Raw genomic sequence first — 20,460 nt, 5'->3', positions numbered from 1 at the left:
CCACACGAGGAAGGGCAAGTGACCTGAAACGAGAGGAGTCAGACTTTTCACAATAAAACAGGAAATGACAAGACACCCTCACCGCGGTGTGACAATGAGTACATTGTATTAGTGAAATCTTCAATATGTGCATTTTTGTTAGGATTTAGTAAATCAGTATTTATGTCAGCACAGAGAAAGACATGCTTGTTGTTAGTTCTAGACAGTAGTTTTTCTAAGCATTCAGTGAAAAGTTCGACCTTGGAGTCCGGTGCACGGTAGATACAATTTATAATTATATTTTCACTTTTTGACTGAGAAAATTCAATTGTTATGCATTCCATAAGATTTTCAACCTTAGTTGACATATTGTTTAATATGTCAAACTTGATGTTGTTGTCCACAAACAGGGACTCCTCCTCCACCTTTGCCAGTTCTGTTCGTGCATACAATATTGTATCCATGGAGATCGAAGTTGGATCCTTCGTTATCTTTCATCCATGTTTCAGAAACAGCTATAATGTTGACTTTCTTGTCAAACTTTTGTAAATAATCCTTGATGTGATCAAAGTTTGTGTAGAGACTCCTGCTGTTGAAATGGATTAAAGAGAGTTTACCGGCCAATTTGAATGATTTGTTGTATTGGTCTTCAGTGTAGTATTTGCATTTGTCCGATTTGTTGCTGTAAAAGTTTTTATCAGGATCAAATATTCCATTTGGATCATCGAAAGAACAATCCTCAAATTGGTCATCTAGATTCCGATGTGATGAGAGTATAGAGTCAGTTGATTGGGCCATATTTAATTTTCATAAGCCACCAGCTCTTCCACGCTTTTGATCACCTTGGTTTTAATGTCTTGTGTTTTGATGAGGATCTTGCAGTTTGCGGTCCAGGTCCACAATTTTTCCACCTTTCTTCAATTGGTGTGCCTTTCTTGCTATTTAAGCATTCTTTTTGGTTAAGTTTTCATTCAGATAGACGTCTTGACCTCTCAACTTTGGGCCCTGTTTGAGGAGAGCAATTTTGCTCTTTCTGTTGGTGAGCCTCATGAGGACATGGGTAGCACTCTTGAATGTGCTACAATTCCACTGTTATTCCCAATTCTTGCAGTGTGGCAATCACATGTTGCTCAGCTGTTTCTTAGTCAGGATTCAGATCAGGATCATCCGCACTTCTTCGGGCCGCAGCTTGTGCATACGTGCGCGGCCTAACTTTAATCCCTGTGATAATGAAATCGTTGGTGCGTGCATTTTGATCAAGCTCTTGTGACAGCTTCTCCAAGTCTGCAATGCGCCGATCTTTTGACTTTCATCTCCTTCACAAGCTCTTGATTCTCAATCCACATCTGTTGGATTTCCTTCAGAAAGTCTTGGTTTTGTTTTGGGATCAATTCCAGCACATGCTTATTCATTTCGAATATGGTGCCCTCCAATTTTTGAATAGAAGACTTTAAGCCTTTCTTATAATGAAATCCATTGCCAGTACAAAAAAAGTATTATTTTAAATAAATAAATAAATGATAATAATAATAATTTGAAGTTATAACACCAAAAGTTATGACCACCAAACATTTTTTTGACCACATTGCACAAACTATTAAGGGTATTTGTTTTTCATTTCGTGAAAGTGATGACCCTTAATTGTAAAGACTTTACATCCCATCGCAAGCTATGAAATGTGTCTGCAGTTTTAGTTTGCAGCAGTGAGTATCACATTGAGAGCTGTTTTGACTCTAATGTGAACAAATTCCACATTAGATACCCTTTTCAAAATGATAGTGTCTGGAGTAAAAACATCACAATGACTGATTTAGATTCAGATGCTGAAAAGAAGTAGCACTCTTCATTTACAGTGTCATAAATTATAAAGAAGACAATTTGAAATGGACACTCTAAACCTTCCCTTTTCTTAACAGTTTTTTTCAAATATCAATTTCAGTGATAGAGACAGTGAAATACTTGGTATTCTATTGGTAAGATTTATAGTATCATTTATAGCTTGTCTTGAACAATTCCTATTTTTTTTTTTTTTTTTTTACAATTCAGAGCTGCAGGACTTGAAGGCCTGGTGTTAAACTCAGTGACTTTATTCGGAGTCTTGTGACTGACTGCGTAATTTTAAGCAGTTTGAAACCGAATTTTGTTTATTTTCTAAATCCTTGACAGTCGGTACAACTTTGGTGAGCATGTAGCTGTAGAAATAGAGAGGTTGAAACTGAAATTTAGACTCTGTGCATGATCAAAATGTACTTGGATTTCCCATTCCAAGCTCTCCTCTTGAAAATAAATAGGTTGAGGAAAATGTGAATTCTCAAGCACAGTAACTGTTTGCTATAGATTCATGCAATGTCATACTGTATGCCATGTCCATGGCCTTACTAACTTAAACTATTGTCCATGACAGTCTGAGCAAATGGCTAGGTTAGCACATTTGCCTCTTATGTTGAGAGTTTGAATCTGAGTTTTTCCATGTTCTCCCTGTGCTTGTGTGGGCTTCCATCCACATTCCAAACACATGTATGTTAGGTTTATTGAATACTACAGTAATTTGTGCTTAGGTGTAAATTTAAGTGTGATGGTTTGTGAGTCGGGTCAGGTTGGGGATGAGATTCTGCCCCAAGTGGAGGAGTTGAAATGTCTTGAGGTCTCGAATGAGAGCAGGTCTGTCGTAGAGAAGAAGGAGCTGAGCCGAAAGGCAAAGTTCTCGATTTACCTGTCGATTTACTCATCTGTGGTCACGTGTTGTGGGTCGTGACCAAAAGAAAAGATCCTGGCTGGATACAAGCGGCCGAAATGAGTTTCCTGCACAGGGTGACACGGCTCCCTCTTAGAGATAGGTTGAGAAGCTCGGTCCTCTGGGAGAGACTCAGGTCGAGCTATTGCTCTTTTACATTGAGAGGACCAAGCTAAGGTGGTTAGGGTGTCTCTTGGTGAGGTGTTCTGGGCATGTCCCACCGGCAGGAGGCCCTAGGGACAACCCAGGACATAAAACTGGAAATGCCGTGGGATCCCCCTGAGAGGAGCTAATGGGCAAACTTGGTCCTCGAGGGCGAGTCCCGTAGGTTTGGGATATTTCCCTTCTCCAACACAGCTGATATATGAGCAGCTCATCAACAAGCTCTGCATAAGCCTGATAACGATCCTGTTTGGATTGGAACCAAGTTGTGTTGGAAGAGGGAAACCTCCAAAACCTGCACGACTCGGCCCTCGAGGACCGAGCTTGCCCACTCCTGGTTAAAATGGTCAGACATTATTGTTGTCAGTTACACACAGGGTTGGGAAACCAGGTCCAGTAAGTAAAAACCCTGCCACAGATTGGCTTTTGCCACAGGTGCTTCTACTTAACAAGCAGGTAAACCAGCTTGTCGCCTCCTATTGAGAAAGTCCACAAACACTATAAACTTACCAAACACTACACAACACTGATGCTGAAGACAGGAAATCGTTTTTATTATTATTTGTATTTTATTTTTTATTATTATTATTATACTGAGTTACACTAACATCAACAATAAAAATAAGAACTCAACAGTATTTTTTCCTCACTACTGTTATTGTAAGTGTAGACAATTAATAAATTGTAAACAAACAAAAATAACTGCATCAAGTATTTTAAATTAAGCACACGCGTGCTTCACACACTATGATTGTTGCAGGCTAAAATAATCAATAATAGATCAAAGAAATTGCCAATTCTATTAAAATATACAGTGCTTAATGCTATCATGGCCAAAATTATAGCCATAACTACTACTATATTTACTCCTCATAATCATCATTCCGCTTGATCTCTCTAAAAACTTTTGTACACTTTCAAATATGAGAGTATGGTGATATATCTTCAGTTTATAATTCTACACATATAAAGACGTGTTTAATGATTAATTTACGTCAGAAAACTGCCCAACTCTAGGCTTCACATGCATCATTGACATACAAATGTCACTCCATCGCCTCCATAAGTGTGAGCATACAGGTATTTCTTTCAACTCTTTTCACATGTTTAGCATTCGTGAAATAAGAGAAATACAATTGTTGGCGCTATTTATTACTCCAGGCAAGCATGTTGCTATGACTTACCGGTATCTTTATTGCTGTTATGGTGCTTGTGGAGTCGCAATATGGCTCTTGGTGAAACATGATTGTCAACAAATCGTTCCTCATGGCAACCGTTTTTCGGCAAATCTCGACTGTTATTTTTGATTAATGTCACTCTTGTCAAAGTTGTCAAACCAGTTCTAGGCGAGGACGTGGACTCTGCTAAAATGCTAAAATAGGCTAAGCCTAAAGGTCCAGAAGGAAGAAGGACGACACGTCCGTCACGTCGTGGCACGCTTCTTGCGGCACATCTAAAATAAAAGTCACTCTACATTTCAGCTGTTAAGACACTTTTATTGTGACGAAGTCCGACAACAACAGTGTCTGTAACTATGCGCAAATGACATTTTCAGAGCTAGTCACCGCACAATGTCTTGTAAGCTTATTTCGAGCCTTGAATCTAATAAATAAGCGCAATAACGCAACGCATTTCTCATACAATAACGATAACGGCGTTTCAAATATGGGGAGAATAATTAGTTCGATGAGTCCGTTTATGAAACACAGGACGGGCCTACAGAACTTCACTAACATTTACTAACTCCAAACTAATAAGAACTACCAGATGCTCTTTAAAAAAGAAGGGATGTGAATATGTATGTTTATTAGTGACTAAATTAAAATGTTCTGCACCCAGACGAGGTGATGGAAAGGTCAATATGGTCCAGTTCACGGGGGCACCTGGTTCCACATCTACCAGACCTGCCGGGTCCGCCTTCTACTCAACCCCCACCAACAGGAACGACCAGTCAGCTGCTTCCAGGAACCACCTGACGAACCAAATGGAACACCATTCAACTGATTCCAGTGTCCACCTGACGAGATGAGGAGATCCCTCAATAGAGATAGGAGGAACGTGTCCCTTTTTCGGGCATTCCACAAAGAATGAGTCACACCTTGGGAAAACAAATCCCGGTGATCAATCCCTGCATCTCTGGCAGTTGATGTGGGTTCTAAAAGAGCTGAAGGATCCATCCATCCATCCATCCATTTCCTTGACCGCTTGTCCTCACAAGGATTGTGAGGGTACTGGAGCCTATCCCAACTGGTTTCGGGCAGTAGGCGGGGTACAACCTGAACGGGTTGCCAGCCAATCGCAGAGCTGAAGGACTCTGTTTAAAAAAACAAACAAAAAAAACAAACGCAAGAACGAAAATGGAACTGACTTCACATTCAACAAAAACTTCCATCGCTCAAAACGACAACAAGTCTTCAATCGCGTCTTCAAATGCGTCTTCAATTGCGTACATAATGACACTCTTTCTCATACTGACTGTCATGCCAATCTTCTATTTTCTGGGATCCCCCACCACAATTTTTAAACATAATCACAACACATCGTCTTCATATATATGATATGCTTATTTTACTGAAAAAATCTTTTAATGAATCACATTGTTTTTGACATATGACTGACCTCCTTCTCCTGCTAAAAAAGAATGTTTTCATTTTCTCTTATTCTACTGTTGCACCTGCCATTGCGACGATGAAGATCCTGCTGGAATTCTTTGGTAAAAATGTTTAAATGTTTAGTTATTGGGCTTTTTTATAGCCCAAAGGGAGGACCGTTAGACATTATTAACATTTTAATTCTTTATTTCATATATTAACCATGTTGAAATACTTTATAGATGTGAAGTAGGTAAAATAGTGTTGAACTCAGTATAATTTGACCTTAACCTAAGCTGGTACACCTTGTTTGGTCTAAAATTCCCTCTCAGTGTTTACGCACACACATTCTCTTCGGGGGAGCGCACACACCCACACACACACACCACTGACTCTGTTCGCATCATCACTCACGGCCACTCTAGATTTTGTTTTGGGAAAAAGTACCCTGAGAGTATATTTTGTCTAAAAATGAAAACAGGTGCAGTCTGTGTATGAAAATAATATTATGTAAAATATTGTGTGAGAACCAATCTGTTCTACTCATTCTTAGTAGGAGGAGAGAGGCGGTTTACTTTACTATAAGAAGCTCTCTTCCCCGAGGGAGGGGGCACATGCGCACTCTGAAAATTCCACCTCATACGTGATGTTCAGTGTTTTTGCCGTGACCGGAGAATTCTGTTTAATAAATCATCCTTGCAAGGTGTTTTTTCTTACAAGAAATCTGTCTTCAAATGTTTTGGAACACGCAAAAGAGGACAAATAATTAGCCTCTTTCATTACCTAACGTAATTTGTTTAAACGCCGTTATTCCAAACACTAATAATGTTTTGCAAAAAGTGTGAAACCTGACTCTGTGCTTATTGTTGTGCAACTCTCAACAGGTATTTTTCTCCATGAGTTTATAGTAAAGGAGTGAAAATGTTCACTTAAGTGTGTAAAAAAAAAAGGCAAAGTTCTCAAAAAACAAAGTTGTGTTGAGCTGAGTAACCACAAGAGCAAAAAATAAAATAAAAATAACCAAAGCATCTAAAACCTAAACACAACAGCAAATTAAACAAAACCAAAAACAAACAAACACACACACAAAGATGCAAAATTGCAAAACTAAATAAATAAAAGACAAGATGAACCATGAGATGAATGAAAATGAGTGGATTTTGCTGTTTTATTGATACTCCGCAACCACAATATTAATCACAATATTTTGTTAGGACTAGTGGGTGGCATAGAACATACTATTTATCTACTAAAACTACACAATAATAATAATAATAATAATATTTAAAAAATTGTTGTCGCCCCTTTAATTTGTGTGGTATTTTTTGTTTAGTTTTTTATTGTTGTGTTTTGCACTTCAGGGCCATGTGAAAAGAGTTTCATTCTAATTAAAAAACTCAAAGGGTGTTTGAAAGAGGCAATCAATGAAGATTGTTGTTTTTTTGTACTATACAATATAACAGTAGCCTAGTGTGAAATAATTTTTGTGTCTAACTTTATTATCATCATCATCATCATTTAACTGTAAACACCATTCATTTTTTTAATGACTGGAATTTGACGTAAATATTGAAGCGATAAGAGGCCGGACTAAATAGCGCGGAGGCGGAGCTAGACCCTCTTGTGTTGTTAGCAAGCTAGCTAGGCTAGCTAATTTGCACCTAGACTGGCTGAGAGCGGAGACGCTGGAGAGCCAAGCTTCACTTCCAGAGCCGGCGAGGAGGGAGGGGCATCAACACACGCTTCTCTTTCAGTCACCGTAGTGCTGAACAAGCAGCTTCCAATAATTTCCAGGTACATCTCAGCTCGCATTGTATTCCATATCCTTGTGCCTCGTGTATTGTGTTACGTTTCCTTACTTGTGAAGTTGGGCTTTATTTCAAGCGTTTGTACGCCCATTACTGTTGTGCTTGGCGCGGGTGGTGGATGGTGATGGTGCTGAATCTGAATGGAGCTCTGTGTGCTGCTTGCTACATGACTTCTCCGAAAGGAGCTGAAACGCCACATGTTGGCGAACGCATATTGCACTGGCTCGATGTGGTGTTTCTTTATGGTTTGTATTCAGCACCGCTGGACGCGGATGGTGTAGGGATGGAGAACAGCTTGAGGCATGCCAGCGGTGTAACTAAACCGGTTTTTGAGAGTGAAGCCTCATGAAAACAAGTTTCGCCGGCGGTTGTCATGGTTGCGTCATTTAAGGACGCTTTATAAAAAGCAAACGCATTAGCTGAAATTATTATGACGAATTCTTGCAATAAAGGGCACGCGGTAGAAGGCAGATTGTTCCCTGTTTGATGCTATGACGTCACGGTGTTAACCGGTCCATAATAGTCGTTTGCTTTTGCCGCCCAACCAATTCGGTCTAAAATAACCAACATTGACTTGGAATGGAAACAATCTGTTATAAGAGCTAACTGCAGGGTTTATTTTCACAGAGGTTTAAAAAAATCTTGAAAATATTTGATTCAGTACACACTGTTCAATTATTATGCAACAGGGGCATCACTAGGTTTTATGGAAAGGGGCTGGGCAAACTCGGTCCTCAAGGGCTGGAGTCTTGCAGGTTTGGGATGTTTCCCTTCTCCAACACAGCTGATATATGATCAGCTCATCAGCAAGCTCTGCATAAGCCTGATAACGATCCTGTTGATTAGAATCAGCTTGTGTTGAAAGAGGGAAACATCGAAAACCTGTAGGACTTAGCCCCTCAAGGACCGAATTTGCCCGCCCCTGACCTAGGAGATGCACAGATGGACAGATATAAAAAGGAATACAATATCGTGTAAAAGTTAAAGTCATCATTAGACTTGAAGTGTTATTTCCGTCAGTATTTTAATATGGCACACAAACACATGAAGCATGTTTGTCAAATTAACGAAAAATATATAACAATGTACACATATATCATATTCATAATATTAAATCCATACAAGTTTTATATGATTGTTAGACTCTCGCTGTCTACACTCACGTCTCCAGTAGGTATCGCTCCACACTTGCTCTCTCTACTCATCGTGCTGTTTCCATTCAACATGGTTGGAGGATTAGCATTGTCAATTATATTATTATCACCATCCACTCCTTAAAATATCAACTTGAAATTAGGGGTGTGAATTGCCTAGTACCTTTTGATTCGTATCACGAGTCATAAGTTACGATTCGATTCGATACCGATTTAATCCCGATACGAATCTATAAATTGATTATTGCGATTAAAAATAATAATTTCACTCAAATTTAGAAAATACTAATCAGTAAACTTGTACATGTACACTGTAAGATTTGTATGAAAATGTATTTATTTATCTGAAAATTCAGGCTTATATCTGAGCCACTGCATTTAACAAACAGGTTGCAATCTGTTTCATGTTTGAACAGCACTGAAATAAAATATTAAGGCTTAATGTTCCATTAATATAACATTCTTCCATGCTTAATGTGTGAATCCTAACCCTAAATAAGACGTTTTGTTGAATATTCCCAGAAAAAATTGATGTATGAAAATCGATTCGGCTGCAAATCGAATCGATTCGAGAATTGTGCGCTGTAATATTGTGATATATTGCCAAATAGACTTTTTCTAACACCCCTACTTTAAATATAACTTCAAAGGACAATGACAAAATAAGAAAGTGAAATAAGAATAGAATATACTCAAATAATAGCAACTGAAAAAACAGTAGAACAAATACTGACTGTTCCTGTGCGTTTTGGCCTTTTGGGGGCAGTATGGTGCCGTGCATCCATGGTGTACACACTTAAAGGGAGAAAGTTACGATTTAATTCTATTAAAATAACTTATTTTTTCATTATTGGGAAAAATTTGTGCCTTTGTCGTGTTATCTTACCTGTGGGTATGTGTTCCCACACCATTTGTTTGTGAAGATTCGTTATTTGAAGGAAAAACACTCTCGAAGTTGATGCTAACTTCAGGTTAGCATTTGAATGGGATCCTTCCTCCGCTTTTAGCATTAGCGCTAGGTTAGCGATGTTTTATAAACAAAGCATGTTTTGTATTTAAATATACAGTGGGTGTTATTCTTATTGTCGTGTTTCGTTTTACAGTTAACTCCAGCTGGGATGTCATTAAACATCTTAAAAAACGCTCTGGGGACAACAGAATAACCAGAATAACATACGCTACACACTTGCTGGTTGCTAATCATGATACCCAAGCAAAATGATGCATTCAGGGTACTTTCACAACGTCGGAAACTTCGGGTTTCTTCGATAACAATTGGCCGATTGTTTTGGCAGACGTTTGAAGGGCAATAATCAGCCGATTATAATCGGCCGTGCCCTATTGGTGACTACTCAAGAGTTAAGTATGTATTTTAAGTATGTATTGAGACAACATTAACCAAGGTAGGGCTACAATGTTATCATGACTTATCTATGTTGGAAAGTTGCCAAACACGAAATGTTACCTGTTTAATTCTCAACTCAACTCACATCAACTTTATTTGTAAAACATTTTGAATCAACCATTGCTGCAGTGTTGTACATAGAATAAAAATAAATAAAAAATGAAGAAAAAAAATGGAAACCTTTTGCCATGAGTACAGCCTCACTCATGCGAGTTCATGATTCTCCAAAACTAGTACCTCAAAAATCATTTAATTTTGTTTCCTTAATTTGAACATTTAATTCTTAGGCATTCTTTTTTTTTTAATGTCAGACATAATAAAAATGTTGCTTTGAAAATAAGTACAGTATTAGCAATACTTAGCAGAATGATGAATCAACCTGCCTTTGTTGTATACAATAACTCTTTATAACAGTTACCACAAAAAACTGGGGATCTTTTGAATCCCCTTGATAGAGTAACTCAACACTAAATCAACTTATTTTTGCTGAAAAACTGGATAAACTGGTGTCTACAAATGCTGTCTACTCAGCTGGTCATTATTTTTGACATTTTAGTGCATGTTTGTCGAAAGCTTGAATTTGGGTATAAAAAAAAACGTGCGTTTGGTGCCATCTTAAGGTTAAATAATGATATAAACACAATTTGGCTGTTTGTCCTCTCATTACACGAGAAGTTACGGACTAAGTCACTTGTTCCGCATGAGGTAGTCACCCCCGCCACCCACCGGCTCAGTCTCGTACACGCCTCCTTAAACAGTTTCTTTGCGAGTTGCTGCCTTCAATCACAGCCAGACCACGCCCAACCCTCTCCACATTCGCAACCCAACAACCCCCAGTCAACACCCAACTTTGAGGGCCAATTTCAAATCTTAGTGAGGGGTGGAGCAAGAGTCTGACTTCCTGTTGAGTTACTCATTAAACAGACATTTCAGTGTTTCCCACAGATTTAAAATCTACTTGGGTGGGTGGACTCTGGTGCGGGAGTTCTCAGTCCTGTAAATTGCGTCTCCTCTAACTTCATGATCTACAAGTGAGTGGCGGCGAAATAATATGCGGTATATCTGGTCGTGACACGTTTTTTGTTTTGTTTAATATGCAAATATTTTGATAAAATTTTCTTGAAAACCACATGGGTGTTGGCCAGTTTACTTGGGTGGCCCGCCCAAGTATTAACATGGTGTGGGAAACACTGCATTTAAACTTAAAATATCAGGAACAAAGCACTGAAAGGGACTCATTGAGCCCTTCTCAACAATAAGAAGTGAATATTTTGTCTAAAATTGATTTGGTAACTTCATTATTTTTCATGTACAATCAAAATCTTTAAAAAATACATTTTACCACTTGCTGTTGATTGAAAATGACATCACATGTGCTCTGGGCTCAGGTAACGACCACTCATGACTCAATTTGCAACTGTCACATGATCAAACCCAGAAAAGAGGTGGGCCGTGATTGGTCGTTACCTGAGCTCAACCCATCGTAATGTCATTTCTTGAGGGGGTTTTGACCTACATCATCTTGGCTCTGAATCCAATCTTGTTATGCGTCGACATTTTGACTTCTGGTAACCTGCTTGGCTGGATTCCACATTTTTTGCATTTTCCTCCACACTACTAGTTTGGTGCTTCTCATATGTGGAATAAACCTGTTTGGGTTTTTTACTTGAAGTTGAGAAGTATTGTATAACCCGATGATTGATAACGATGAAACAAACGTATGAAAAATGTATATCTCTTATAGTGAACAAATTACCATGGTTGCATTATCAGGATTTAGCAAAAATATGAACAAATACTTTCAAATGAACTAGCAACACGTTTTGTTTTGAATGTGAAAAAATATAAAATGGCAATCCTGTGCACTTCTTGGACATTAGAAATTGTAACCGGCAGCAACCAAAAATAATTTTCATGCATGCGTGACCCCATTAAGTGGAAGTGTTTCCAGTCACGCATGTCTTTCAATTTATCTGGTCCAATCTATTGTTAGATGTGTGTTCAATATTAAAAGAAAAGAAAAGCCAAAAGACAACCAAGATACATGCTCAGATACATACTTGCTGGATTGGACTGAATGAATGTTTTGTATGACTTTAGGACTTTGTGGTTGTTGTACTTAAGATATTCCTCCTCTAAAAATGACTACAATTGTAGCTGATAAACGATGAATATGGAAAGCTGTCACAATCAAGAATATTGGTGCCATCCCATATAAGCTTAGCCTTTGGTTATTTAACTTCTTACTGTGTTGAGCCAGCAGCACAGTCCTAGGGCTAATTGCACAAAAGTACTGTATTACATAATTCATGACCACAGGAAGACACTGATGGCCGAATCTTATATTGAGCGTGCAGACTTGGCGCGTGGTGCTATGATTAATACGCTATGCTAAAAAAAAAAAAAACAGTATCTTGATCTGAACTGCAATTTAATGCAATTAATAAAGGCTTAAGGATAGTTTGATAAATAAATAGTTTGAGTTTGATAAATATAACATATTATGTTTTATATTAGACGAGGTTGCAATTATTTGCAGCTTGGTGCTTGAAAAAGGCTTGGGCAAACAGAATAAAAAACAGAATGTAAGCACGGAGTGAGCTAAATTAGGTTAATTTAAAATATAAAAATGTGTTTGTCACTATTTCAAATATGTATGTGCATGTTAAATGAATGAATATTTTGTTGTGTGGGTCAATAGCCATGGCAGAGGCTCACCAGGCTGTGGCATTCCAGTTCACCATAACACCGGAGGGCATCGATCTGCAACTCTCATATCAGGCCCTGAACCAGATCTACCTGTCTGGAGTACGATCATGGAAAAAGCGTGTCAGCCGCATAAGAGTGAGTAAAAGAAAGCTTGTTGATGATGTTTATCTCATTTACTGTACTTTGCCATATTTCGATGAAGCTCCCTCTAAGTTAATATTGTTATCTTGGTAACCTTAAGTTCATGCTTAGGAATGCTTTGTTGAAGATATAATACAGTATTTAATGTGCCTATAATGAAACTAAGATCCCCTGACTGATAAGCCACGCACAGTTTATTCATTTATTTAAAAATAAATTTTAACCTTGAAGAGCTGGTATGGGAAGGTCGTTTGTGTTCAAAGAAAAATGAAACTGCACGAGAGCCTTGTAGGCCAAGGTTTTGATCGAATAATGTTAGGGTAACATAATGAGTATTCACTGGCATGCATGTCCCAACAGGTGACAACTGTTCAAATTTGGTTATGCAAGTATGTGGCTGAAGAGTTTGAAATCCGGTTTACCTAAGAGACTCATGCTTGCTAATATATTTGCTGTCTTTCATTCGACCATATTGCATGCAAGATGTGCTTTCAGTAATAAAATAATCATTTTTCAGTACCTGAGAGTATAGAGGTGTTTCTATTCTTTCTAATTATTTTTATTTTTATATCCATGTAAAATGTGCATACATTTAGGGACAGCTCCCAGAATGATGCAGTATCCTTAGAGACTAAAATTAAAGTAGTAATTAGTGTTTAACACAAATACAGTTGATTAAAATGGCACATTTTTTATAAAAGGAAAATTGTTTGGTCATGTTTACCTAATATGTGTTTAGAGATATGTGTATTAGCAATGTGGTTCTACCTTTGAATTTGCCATAGGAATGAGCATCACTTTTTGTTTGTTTACTTCAGAACCGGGTGATCAAGGGAATGTATCCAGCCAGCCCTTCATCCTGGCTGTTTGTCGTCATTGCCATCCTGGCCACCATGTACATGCGCTCTGATCCTAGCATGGGGCTCATTGCCAAGATACAGCAACACCTTCCCCTCAGGTAGATGCACACAAGAATGAAAAGCATCTGAAAGGGTTTGTCTTTGCTTTTTTAAAGTATTTTTTCCCCCCACTGAGCAACTTGTTTCTCAAAATTCAAATAATTTAAGTCTACATGTAAAATGAGAAAGTAATAATGACGTGTATAACTTGACCAAATTGAGGTCATGTTGCAGTTGTTTGTGTCAGTATGACAGTGTTACACACCGATGTTGTCATATCTTGCATCCAGCCCAGGTATGTAAAGAATGGACGTGCCACATTTGAGTCACAAATGAGCAATGTGGGTGTGTTTCCAGCACATGAACTCTGACCGACATCCCAAACAGCCTTTGACTGACTGCCACTCAATGTTACTGACTCAGTTTTCATTATGGTTACACACACAAACACACACACATGCACACGCGCACTTGCCCCATTCCATTTTGATATCCATTAGGAAATTACTTCAGCACCTAGACATTACAAATATCATCGTCACATGTCAGAGTCCACTGGCCTTTGTTTAAATCTGCAGTCGTGTCGATAATCTCTATGAAGTTATTTTAATTGTCACATCTGATGCAAGACGGAATGCTTAGGTTCACTAGATATATTTCAACATCTCTGCCACTAAGAAACGTTTAATAAACTTTGTTCTATGTGATATGAAGATGCTGGCAAACACAATTACAGCACTATAGTGATTTGGTAGCAGCAGTTGAGATTAACCCACTGTAACACCAGCGTTACCGGTTACATGTTATAATTGGTATTTTCCTCAAGGTGTTGTTTTTTTTAATTTATTTTTTTACTTGATCCTTGCATTCAATCCTACAGTCATCAAGTGACAGGTTAAAAGATTTAAAATGTTTACTATGTTTTAGCGTTCCAATCATAATCTTTTCCATCCTTGCAGGGTTTTAAAGTAGAACTTTTGTCCAAACAAGATGTGAGCTCGTCAATAGCCGACCCATTTCCTATGCTAACTTGCTTATATAATTACAAGTCATCGGCGTAACAGTGAAATGTAATCCCAAAAGACTGCATAATTGTTGCAAGGTGTAATGGGAAAAAAAACAGTGGGCCAAGGATAGAGCCTTGTGGGACCCCATTTTTAACCGGGCACAAGGAAGGATAAGCTAAATAAAACTGATGAATGGATGATTTTTCAAAAAAAATTCAAGATTGTTTTCCTCTACTGGGAGGGAAATGAAAAAGTGTAACTATTTGTGCTGTTGCAAGTCTGATTAATACGAGTGACTAAATAAAAAAAGACTTTCCTTCTGTTTTCTCTCTTTCTTGCCTTTCCATCCAGCCTCCATGTGTCTCTCAGCGCTCAGGGTCAGACGATGCTTTCCGCTCTGGTCTTCAGCACACTGCTGTGGCTCTCCCTTATACTCGCTCTCAGGTTCTGCCTCAAGCTGCTTCTCTCCTACCACCAGTGGATGTTTGAGCAGCATGGTCGAGTTTCCAATACCACCAAGATCTGGGTGGTAAGCCATGCTCTTACTTGGTATTGCGGTGACCCGATGGTATCTGTGCAGGGCTTATTTAGTTGTCTGTGCAGTGTTGCCGCGCTATTAGAGAAAATCCGCGTATCACTTATGGCGACGTCAGACTACACGGATGTATCCCGATTTTGACCCGACAGACATGTCACGGACAAACAAGTAACACTTTTATTGCTTCTAATGGCCAGATCATAACAACAGCAAATAGGTGAGTTTTTCAGGAAATAACAGAGGAAGTCAACGCTCGTAACTCAGAAGGTGGTGCACTGTATAGTTTTAAAACGATACGATACAATACGATATACTTTTATTTTCCCCGTGGGGAACTTTTTCCTGGACTCCGTCCAGCTGCAGTTTACAGTAAGAGAAAACAACAGAATAGAAAGAGATGAAATTAAGATTAAATAAATAAGAAGTGCAGCAATAAGTAGAAGTGTTGTAATGCTGCTGCTTTTATGTGCGTTTGGATCCCTTTAACAAATCAATCTAAACCATACATGCAAAAAAGTGACTTATTGTCCTGGGCTAAAATGTTGATGCTTTAATTATTGACATTTCAATTTGTTCTTGAAACTGTTCCAAATGTGTCACTTTCTTTCTTTTCTTTTTTAGACTCTATTGAGGCTGTTATCTAGTAGGAAGCCTCTACTTTACAGCTATCAAACGTCGCTGCCTCATTTGCCTGTTCCGGCCATAAAGGACACACTGAGCAGGGTGTGTAATGCAGTACAAGCACTTACACATCTTCATTCACAGTCTACATATTGGTTTGCATGCTACAACAGTATACATTGTGTTAACGTTCTATTTCGGTTTCAGTACTTGGAGTCAGCACGCCCTCTGTTGGCGGATGCTGAATTCAAACGGATGACAAAACTGGCCTTTGATTTTGAGTGCAACTTGGGAAATCGACTGCAACGTTACTTAAAACTTAAAGCTCTCTGGGCTACTAACTATGTGAGTAATTAGCCATTCACTCACAAAAACATTTTAAAGTGTGCTCACACTTGCTCCTGTTGATTCAGATTTGCCATTAAATCATTCATAACGCTTCATAGGCATTTGGAAATTATTATTACCATTATTCAAGTAGTATATTTCATTTAACTGAAAAAGGGCTTGACGATATACCACAATCTGCCAGTGAAGAAGCGTGATTTAAAAAAAAAAAAAAAGAAGATTGGTGGTTATGTTACTGTACTTCATCTACAGTACAGGAAAAACTCCGGCTCAAACTTTTGTCGGCTGTTTGCTTTCCAGGTGAGCGACTGGTGGGAGGAATACATTTACCTGCGAAGCCGAGGTCCCTTAATGGTCAACAGTAACTACTATGGAATGGTAACCAGCTGCATTTTTGTTGCTAGAAAACCAGGGAGAGACAATTCTTTCTAAATGTGCAATATTTGTGTGCAGCACTTCCTTGTTCATTTTTCTTGTGTACTGTCTGAAAAAACGGAATTACTGATATGTAACAAAGCGACCAATCAAGAATGAAACTCAATAAATAAAATCAATATTATTTGTACTGTCAAAAGAAGTGAGATATTAAAGTATTTAGATTCAACCCTGTGAGAAAATTTTTCAGGTTTCTTAAGTTGCATTTAAGGAAGTTTGTAGGATGTTATTCACCTCTCTTCCACACTACCACCTAACAGCGTCACAAATAGCATTTAGCATGACAAAATGAACACAGAAAGGGTTCTTGTGTCATCTTTCACCACAGGGTGAGAAATCATTCAGGTGTGGTCTATTAGTTTCCCCATTCTATGTACATTACAGGACTTCTTGTATGTGACCCCAACTTCTAAGCAAGCTGCGAGGGCAGGCAACACAATTACTGCCATGCTCCTCTACCGCCGTAAGGTCAACCGGGAGGAACTCAAACCGGTATGTAGTCTCTGCAGATAATATGATGTGATGTGATTTAATATGTGCTTGCATGTGAGTGAAAGGTCACACATCTGCAATCTGGTGTTATGTCATTTCTGAACTCCAGAGATTGTCTGTTTTCTTTATTTATTTGTTTTTGCTGTGATAGAAAAAATGATTTTGAGAAATAAAATGGGCAGCATTTTTGTGTTGGAAAACACAATAAGTCTTCCTTATTGTCTCTATGAATTAGAGCCGTGTTCCAGGTACTGTCATCCCGCTGTGTGCTGCTCAGACTGAGAGGATGTTTAACACAACACGTACTCCGGGAGTTGAGACTGGTAACACACGCGCACACACACACACACACACACACAAACACACACACACAATCTTTGCAAGTGTGTTTTATATGTGTGTATGTATGTATATGTGTGTGCATTAGTCTGTTAACTAGTTTCACCCCTACCAAGCATTTCTTTAACAGACAGAATGAGCAATAAAGTGGATTTTAGATTTGAATCCTAAAGATTTTGTTTTAACTAGAATAATCAACCTTCACAGATGTTCTGCAGCACTGGCTGGACAGCGAGTTTGTTGCTGTGTACCACAAGGGACGCTATTTCCGGTTGTGGGTGTATCGGGCTGGACGCCTGCTCTCTCCCAGGGAGATTGAGTATCAGATTCAGAAGATCCTGGATGACCCTTCACCCCCACAGCCTGGAGAAGACAAACTAGGAGCGCTCACTGCTGGAGACAGGTATAAACCATGGACCACGGCTGCATACCCTCTAAATTTGCAGGCCCCGAAAGCTGAATTTGCACAAATTTTAATTAATTTTTTTATTTTAATTCTGTCGATATCCGTTGTTTTGTTTTTGTACACGTTCAAGTGAGACATCACATATCCGCGATTACTGTTTACGTTCACTGCTCGGAAGCTAAAATTGTATGTAAACATGCTGAGCACGGTCTGCAAATATATTCTTTATTTAATCAGATAAATACCATTTGTCGCTAATGTAGCTCATATTTAATGGTCTCTGGTTATGCTTTTGGAGTACTTTACATTTACAATGGATGTTTTTGTGTTTTTTTGGGTAGGTATGGGTCTGCTGATTGAAGTGCAGATTCCCAATATCCAACTTTAAGCATTTTATTTCTTTTTACACAGCTATCATGCACAAATGATGACACTTTCAATCCAAAAATCTGAAATTATGTTACTTGAACCATGTAGGTTACTCAAAGTATCTGTAATGCAACTATTTATAATGAAGAACGTTTGTACCAGCCCTTTTCACAACACAGATGTACAAATGGAAAAACATGGGAAGCAAGAGCAGCACGGCTGCTTCCTCTAATATTACAGATCATCGCTGACTGCTATAGATATATTCTTATGCTGCAGCATCCACTGCACACTAGGACACAGGAAGTTTTAGAATAGGCAGCTCTTTCTGGAAAGGAGAGGCTGGCTCTGATTTATTACCCATTTTATCATGAGGGAGGTGTCCCCTGACTTCCTGATCCCACGAGAGATGGAGATATGACCCAGAAGTGATTTTTTATTTTTTTATACTTGACCATAGTTTTTGTACTTCCTATTGGTTGTATTAAATATGCACAGACAAGTTAAGTGTGTTGGAACTTAATTTTGATACAATATCACCTGCAAATGTCATAAACTGGGGTGTAGGAATTCCACCGTGACCAGGCTGCAACCTACTCCCTTGGGAGCCTTGTCTAGGAATTCCTAACACTGCATATGCAGTATACAATGATAGTCATAGGTCAACAGCATTCCTCTGTTCATGTATTCCGATCTATTTCCAGGATTCCTTGGTTTCAGATGAGAAAGCAATACTTCAGCTCCGGCGTCAACAAACGATCACTTGATGCCATTGAGAAGGCAGCCTTCTTTGTGACCTTGGATGAAGAAGAACAAGGCATGAGGGGAAACGACCCAGCAGGCAACTTGGACCGATATGCCAAGTCGCTGCTCCATGGCAAATGTTACGACAGGTGAGGAAACCAAAATGTTGTGTACGACAGTACGAGTTAGCTTCACATACACTGCTAGTGCAAAGTGAGAAACAAAGGAGCAATTAAGGTAATGTAATGTCCTCACTGTTAGATGGAATAAGAACTCCACTTTTGTTTCAAGTTCAGACCACTTTATTCCACTGCACTTCGCTCCCACGTCCGTTACACCCACAGCCCAACGCTTGCTCTCCCTCAAGAGCCCACTTGGCATAAAAGAAGTAGCACTGCCCCCTTGCGGTGTGGCATGTGATGGTTATTAAATTGAACAACAATCTCAGTCTCTTAAGAAAAAAAAGACAAGAGAACAAATGAACATTATACATATGTATAACATAAATGTGTGCAAATACTGAACTGTGTAACCATTAAACAATAAATTGGTTGTTCACTCAATTTTCCAATGCCCTTCATAGAGAGCCTTGAGTAACATTGCTGAAGATGCTCCCTTTTTAGTCAGACAGTCTGCCAATTGATCTTTGGTGTCTGACCACAGCACCTTTTTAACCCTTTTGGTTTCAATGAGCTCTTTAATAGAGCTGATTTCCAAGCGAAGCTAACCCTAACCCTAACCCTGGAGAAGCTTGAGGGAGGACTGTTTGATTCCATGATAAATTACATTTTTATTTTTACAGTAATTCAGCCGAGATGTAACGAAGGCATGGATTACTGTTTCTAAGTGCTGATGAGATAGAAGAGTCTTTACCTTAGCCAACTGCCTAAGATAAAAAAAAAAGAGATGGATTTGACAACAGCACTAATTTGCCGGTCCAGTTTAAAATCACTGTTTGTCTTAACACCCAAGTTTGTTGACTAAAAATAGTGCGCCAAAGGACCCAGGTCAGCAGGATGAGAAAGGCCACTGGGACCAAAGATCATAACATCTGTTTTCTTCTCGTTGAAGTTCAACATATTTAAAGCCATCCAGGCTTTGATTTCCTCCAGACAGGACAAAAGTGGCTTCAATCAGAAAGTGTCCTTTTTACTAAGCGGGACATAGATCTGACTGTTATTCACATAGCAATGAAAAGAAATTCCGTGTCTTCTTAGGATGGAGCCCAAGGGCAGAAAGTACAATGAGAACAGTATGGGCCCCAAAATAGAGAACATTGTGGTACACCATATGACAGTGGGGCAGTGCAGGAGTCGGAGCACCCAAGGCTAACACAGAACAATCTGTCAGCTAAATAAGATCTAAACCACTCAAGAGCACTACCACTAATGCCCACCTGGTGCTGTAAACGAGCCAACAGAATACTGTGGTCCACTGTATCAAGCGCTGCAGTCAGATCTAACAGAATGAGACATACATAGTCTCCAGTGTCATTTGCTATGCATCGTCTTAAAATCTGACTGGAAAACCTCCAAGATGTTATTTTCGTCCAAGATAGTGTTTAGTTGCATGTGTACCA

At 38.8% G+C, this 20,460-nt stretch overlaps 1 protein-coding gene across 2 annotated transcripts in view; it reads left to right on the top strand.

The window, feature by feature from the left end:
* The first annotated feature begins 7,100 nt into the window (after positions 1 to 7,100).
* cpt1a2b (carnitine palmitoyltransferase 1A2b) overlaps positions 7,101 to 20,460 on the top strand; it is a 33,680-nt gene continuing 20,320 nt past the window's right edge. For both annotated transcript variants that reach the window (XR_013291038.1, XM_077556243.1), the window contains exons 1-11: positions 7,101 to 7,260; positions 12,535 to 12,677; positions 13,502 to 13,641; positions 14,941 to 15,118; positions 15,749 to 15,850; positions 15,956 to 16,093; positions 16,397 to 16,474; positions 16,916 to 17,023; positions 17,259 to 17,346; positions 17,570 to 17,765; positions 18,842 to 19,030. Coding sequence is in view for 1 of the 2 variants with exons in the window: in XM_077556243.1 (XP_077412369.1) it covers positions 12,537 to 12,677; positions 13,502 to 13,641; positions 14,941 to 15,118; positions 15,749 to 15,850; positions 15,956 to 16,093; positions 16,397 to 16,474; positions 16,916 to 17,023; positions 17,259 to 17,346; positions 17,570 to 17,765; positions 18,842 to 19,030 (1,358 nt within the window). In the remaining variant the exon portion in view is untranslated. The remainder of the gene's footprint in view (positions 7,261 to 12,534; positions 12,678 to 13,501; positions 13,642 to 14,940; positions 15,119 to 15,748; positions 15,851 to 15,955; positions 16,094 to 16,396; positions 16,475 to 16,915; positions 17,024 to 17,258; positions 17,347 to 17,569; positions 17,766 to 18,841; positions 19,031 to 20,460) is intronic.

Source organism: Vanacampus margaritifer, chromosome 2, assembly GCF_051991255.1.
Source record: "Vanacampus margaritifer isolate UIUO_Vmar chromosome 2, RoL_Vmar_1.0, whole genome shotgun sequence".
Lineage (NCBI taxonomy): Eukaryota > Metazoa > Chordata > Actinopteri > Syngnathiformes > Syngnathidae > Vanacampus > Vanacampus margaritifer.
Note: the sequence above shows the minus strand (reverse complement) of the source record. Positions and strands in the feature narration are given on the sequence as shown.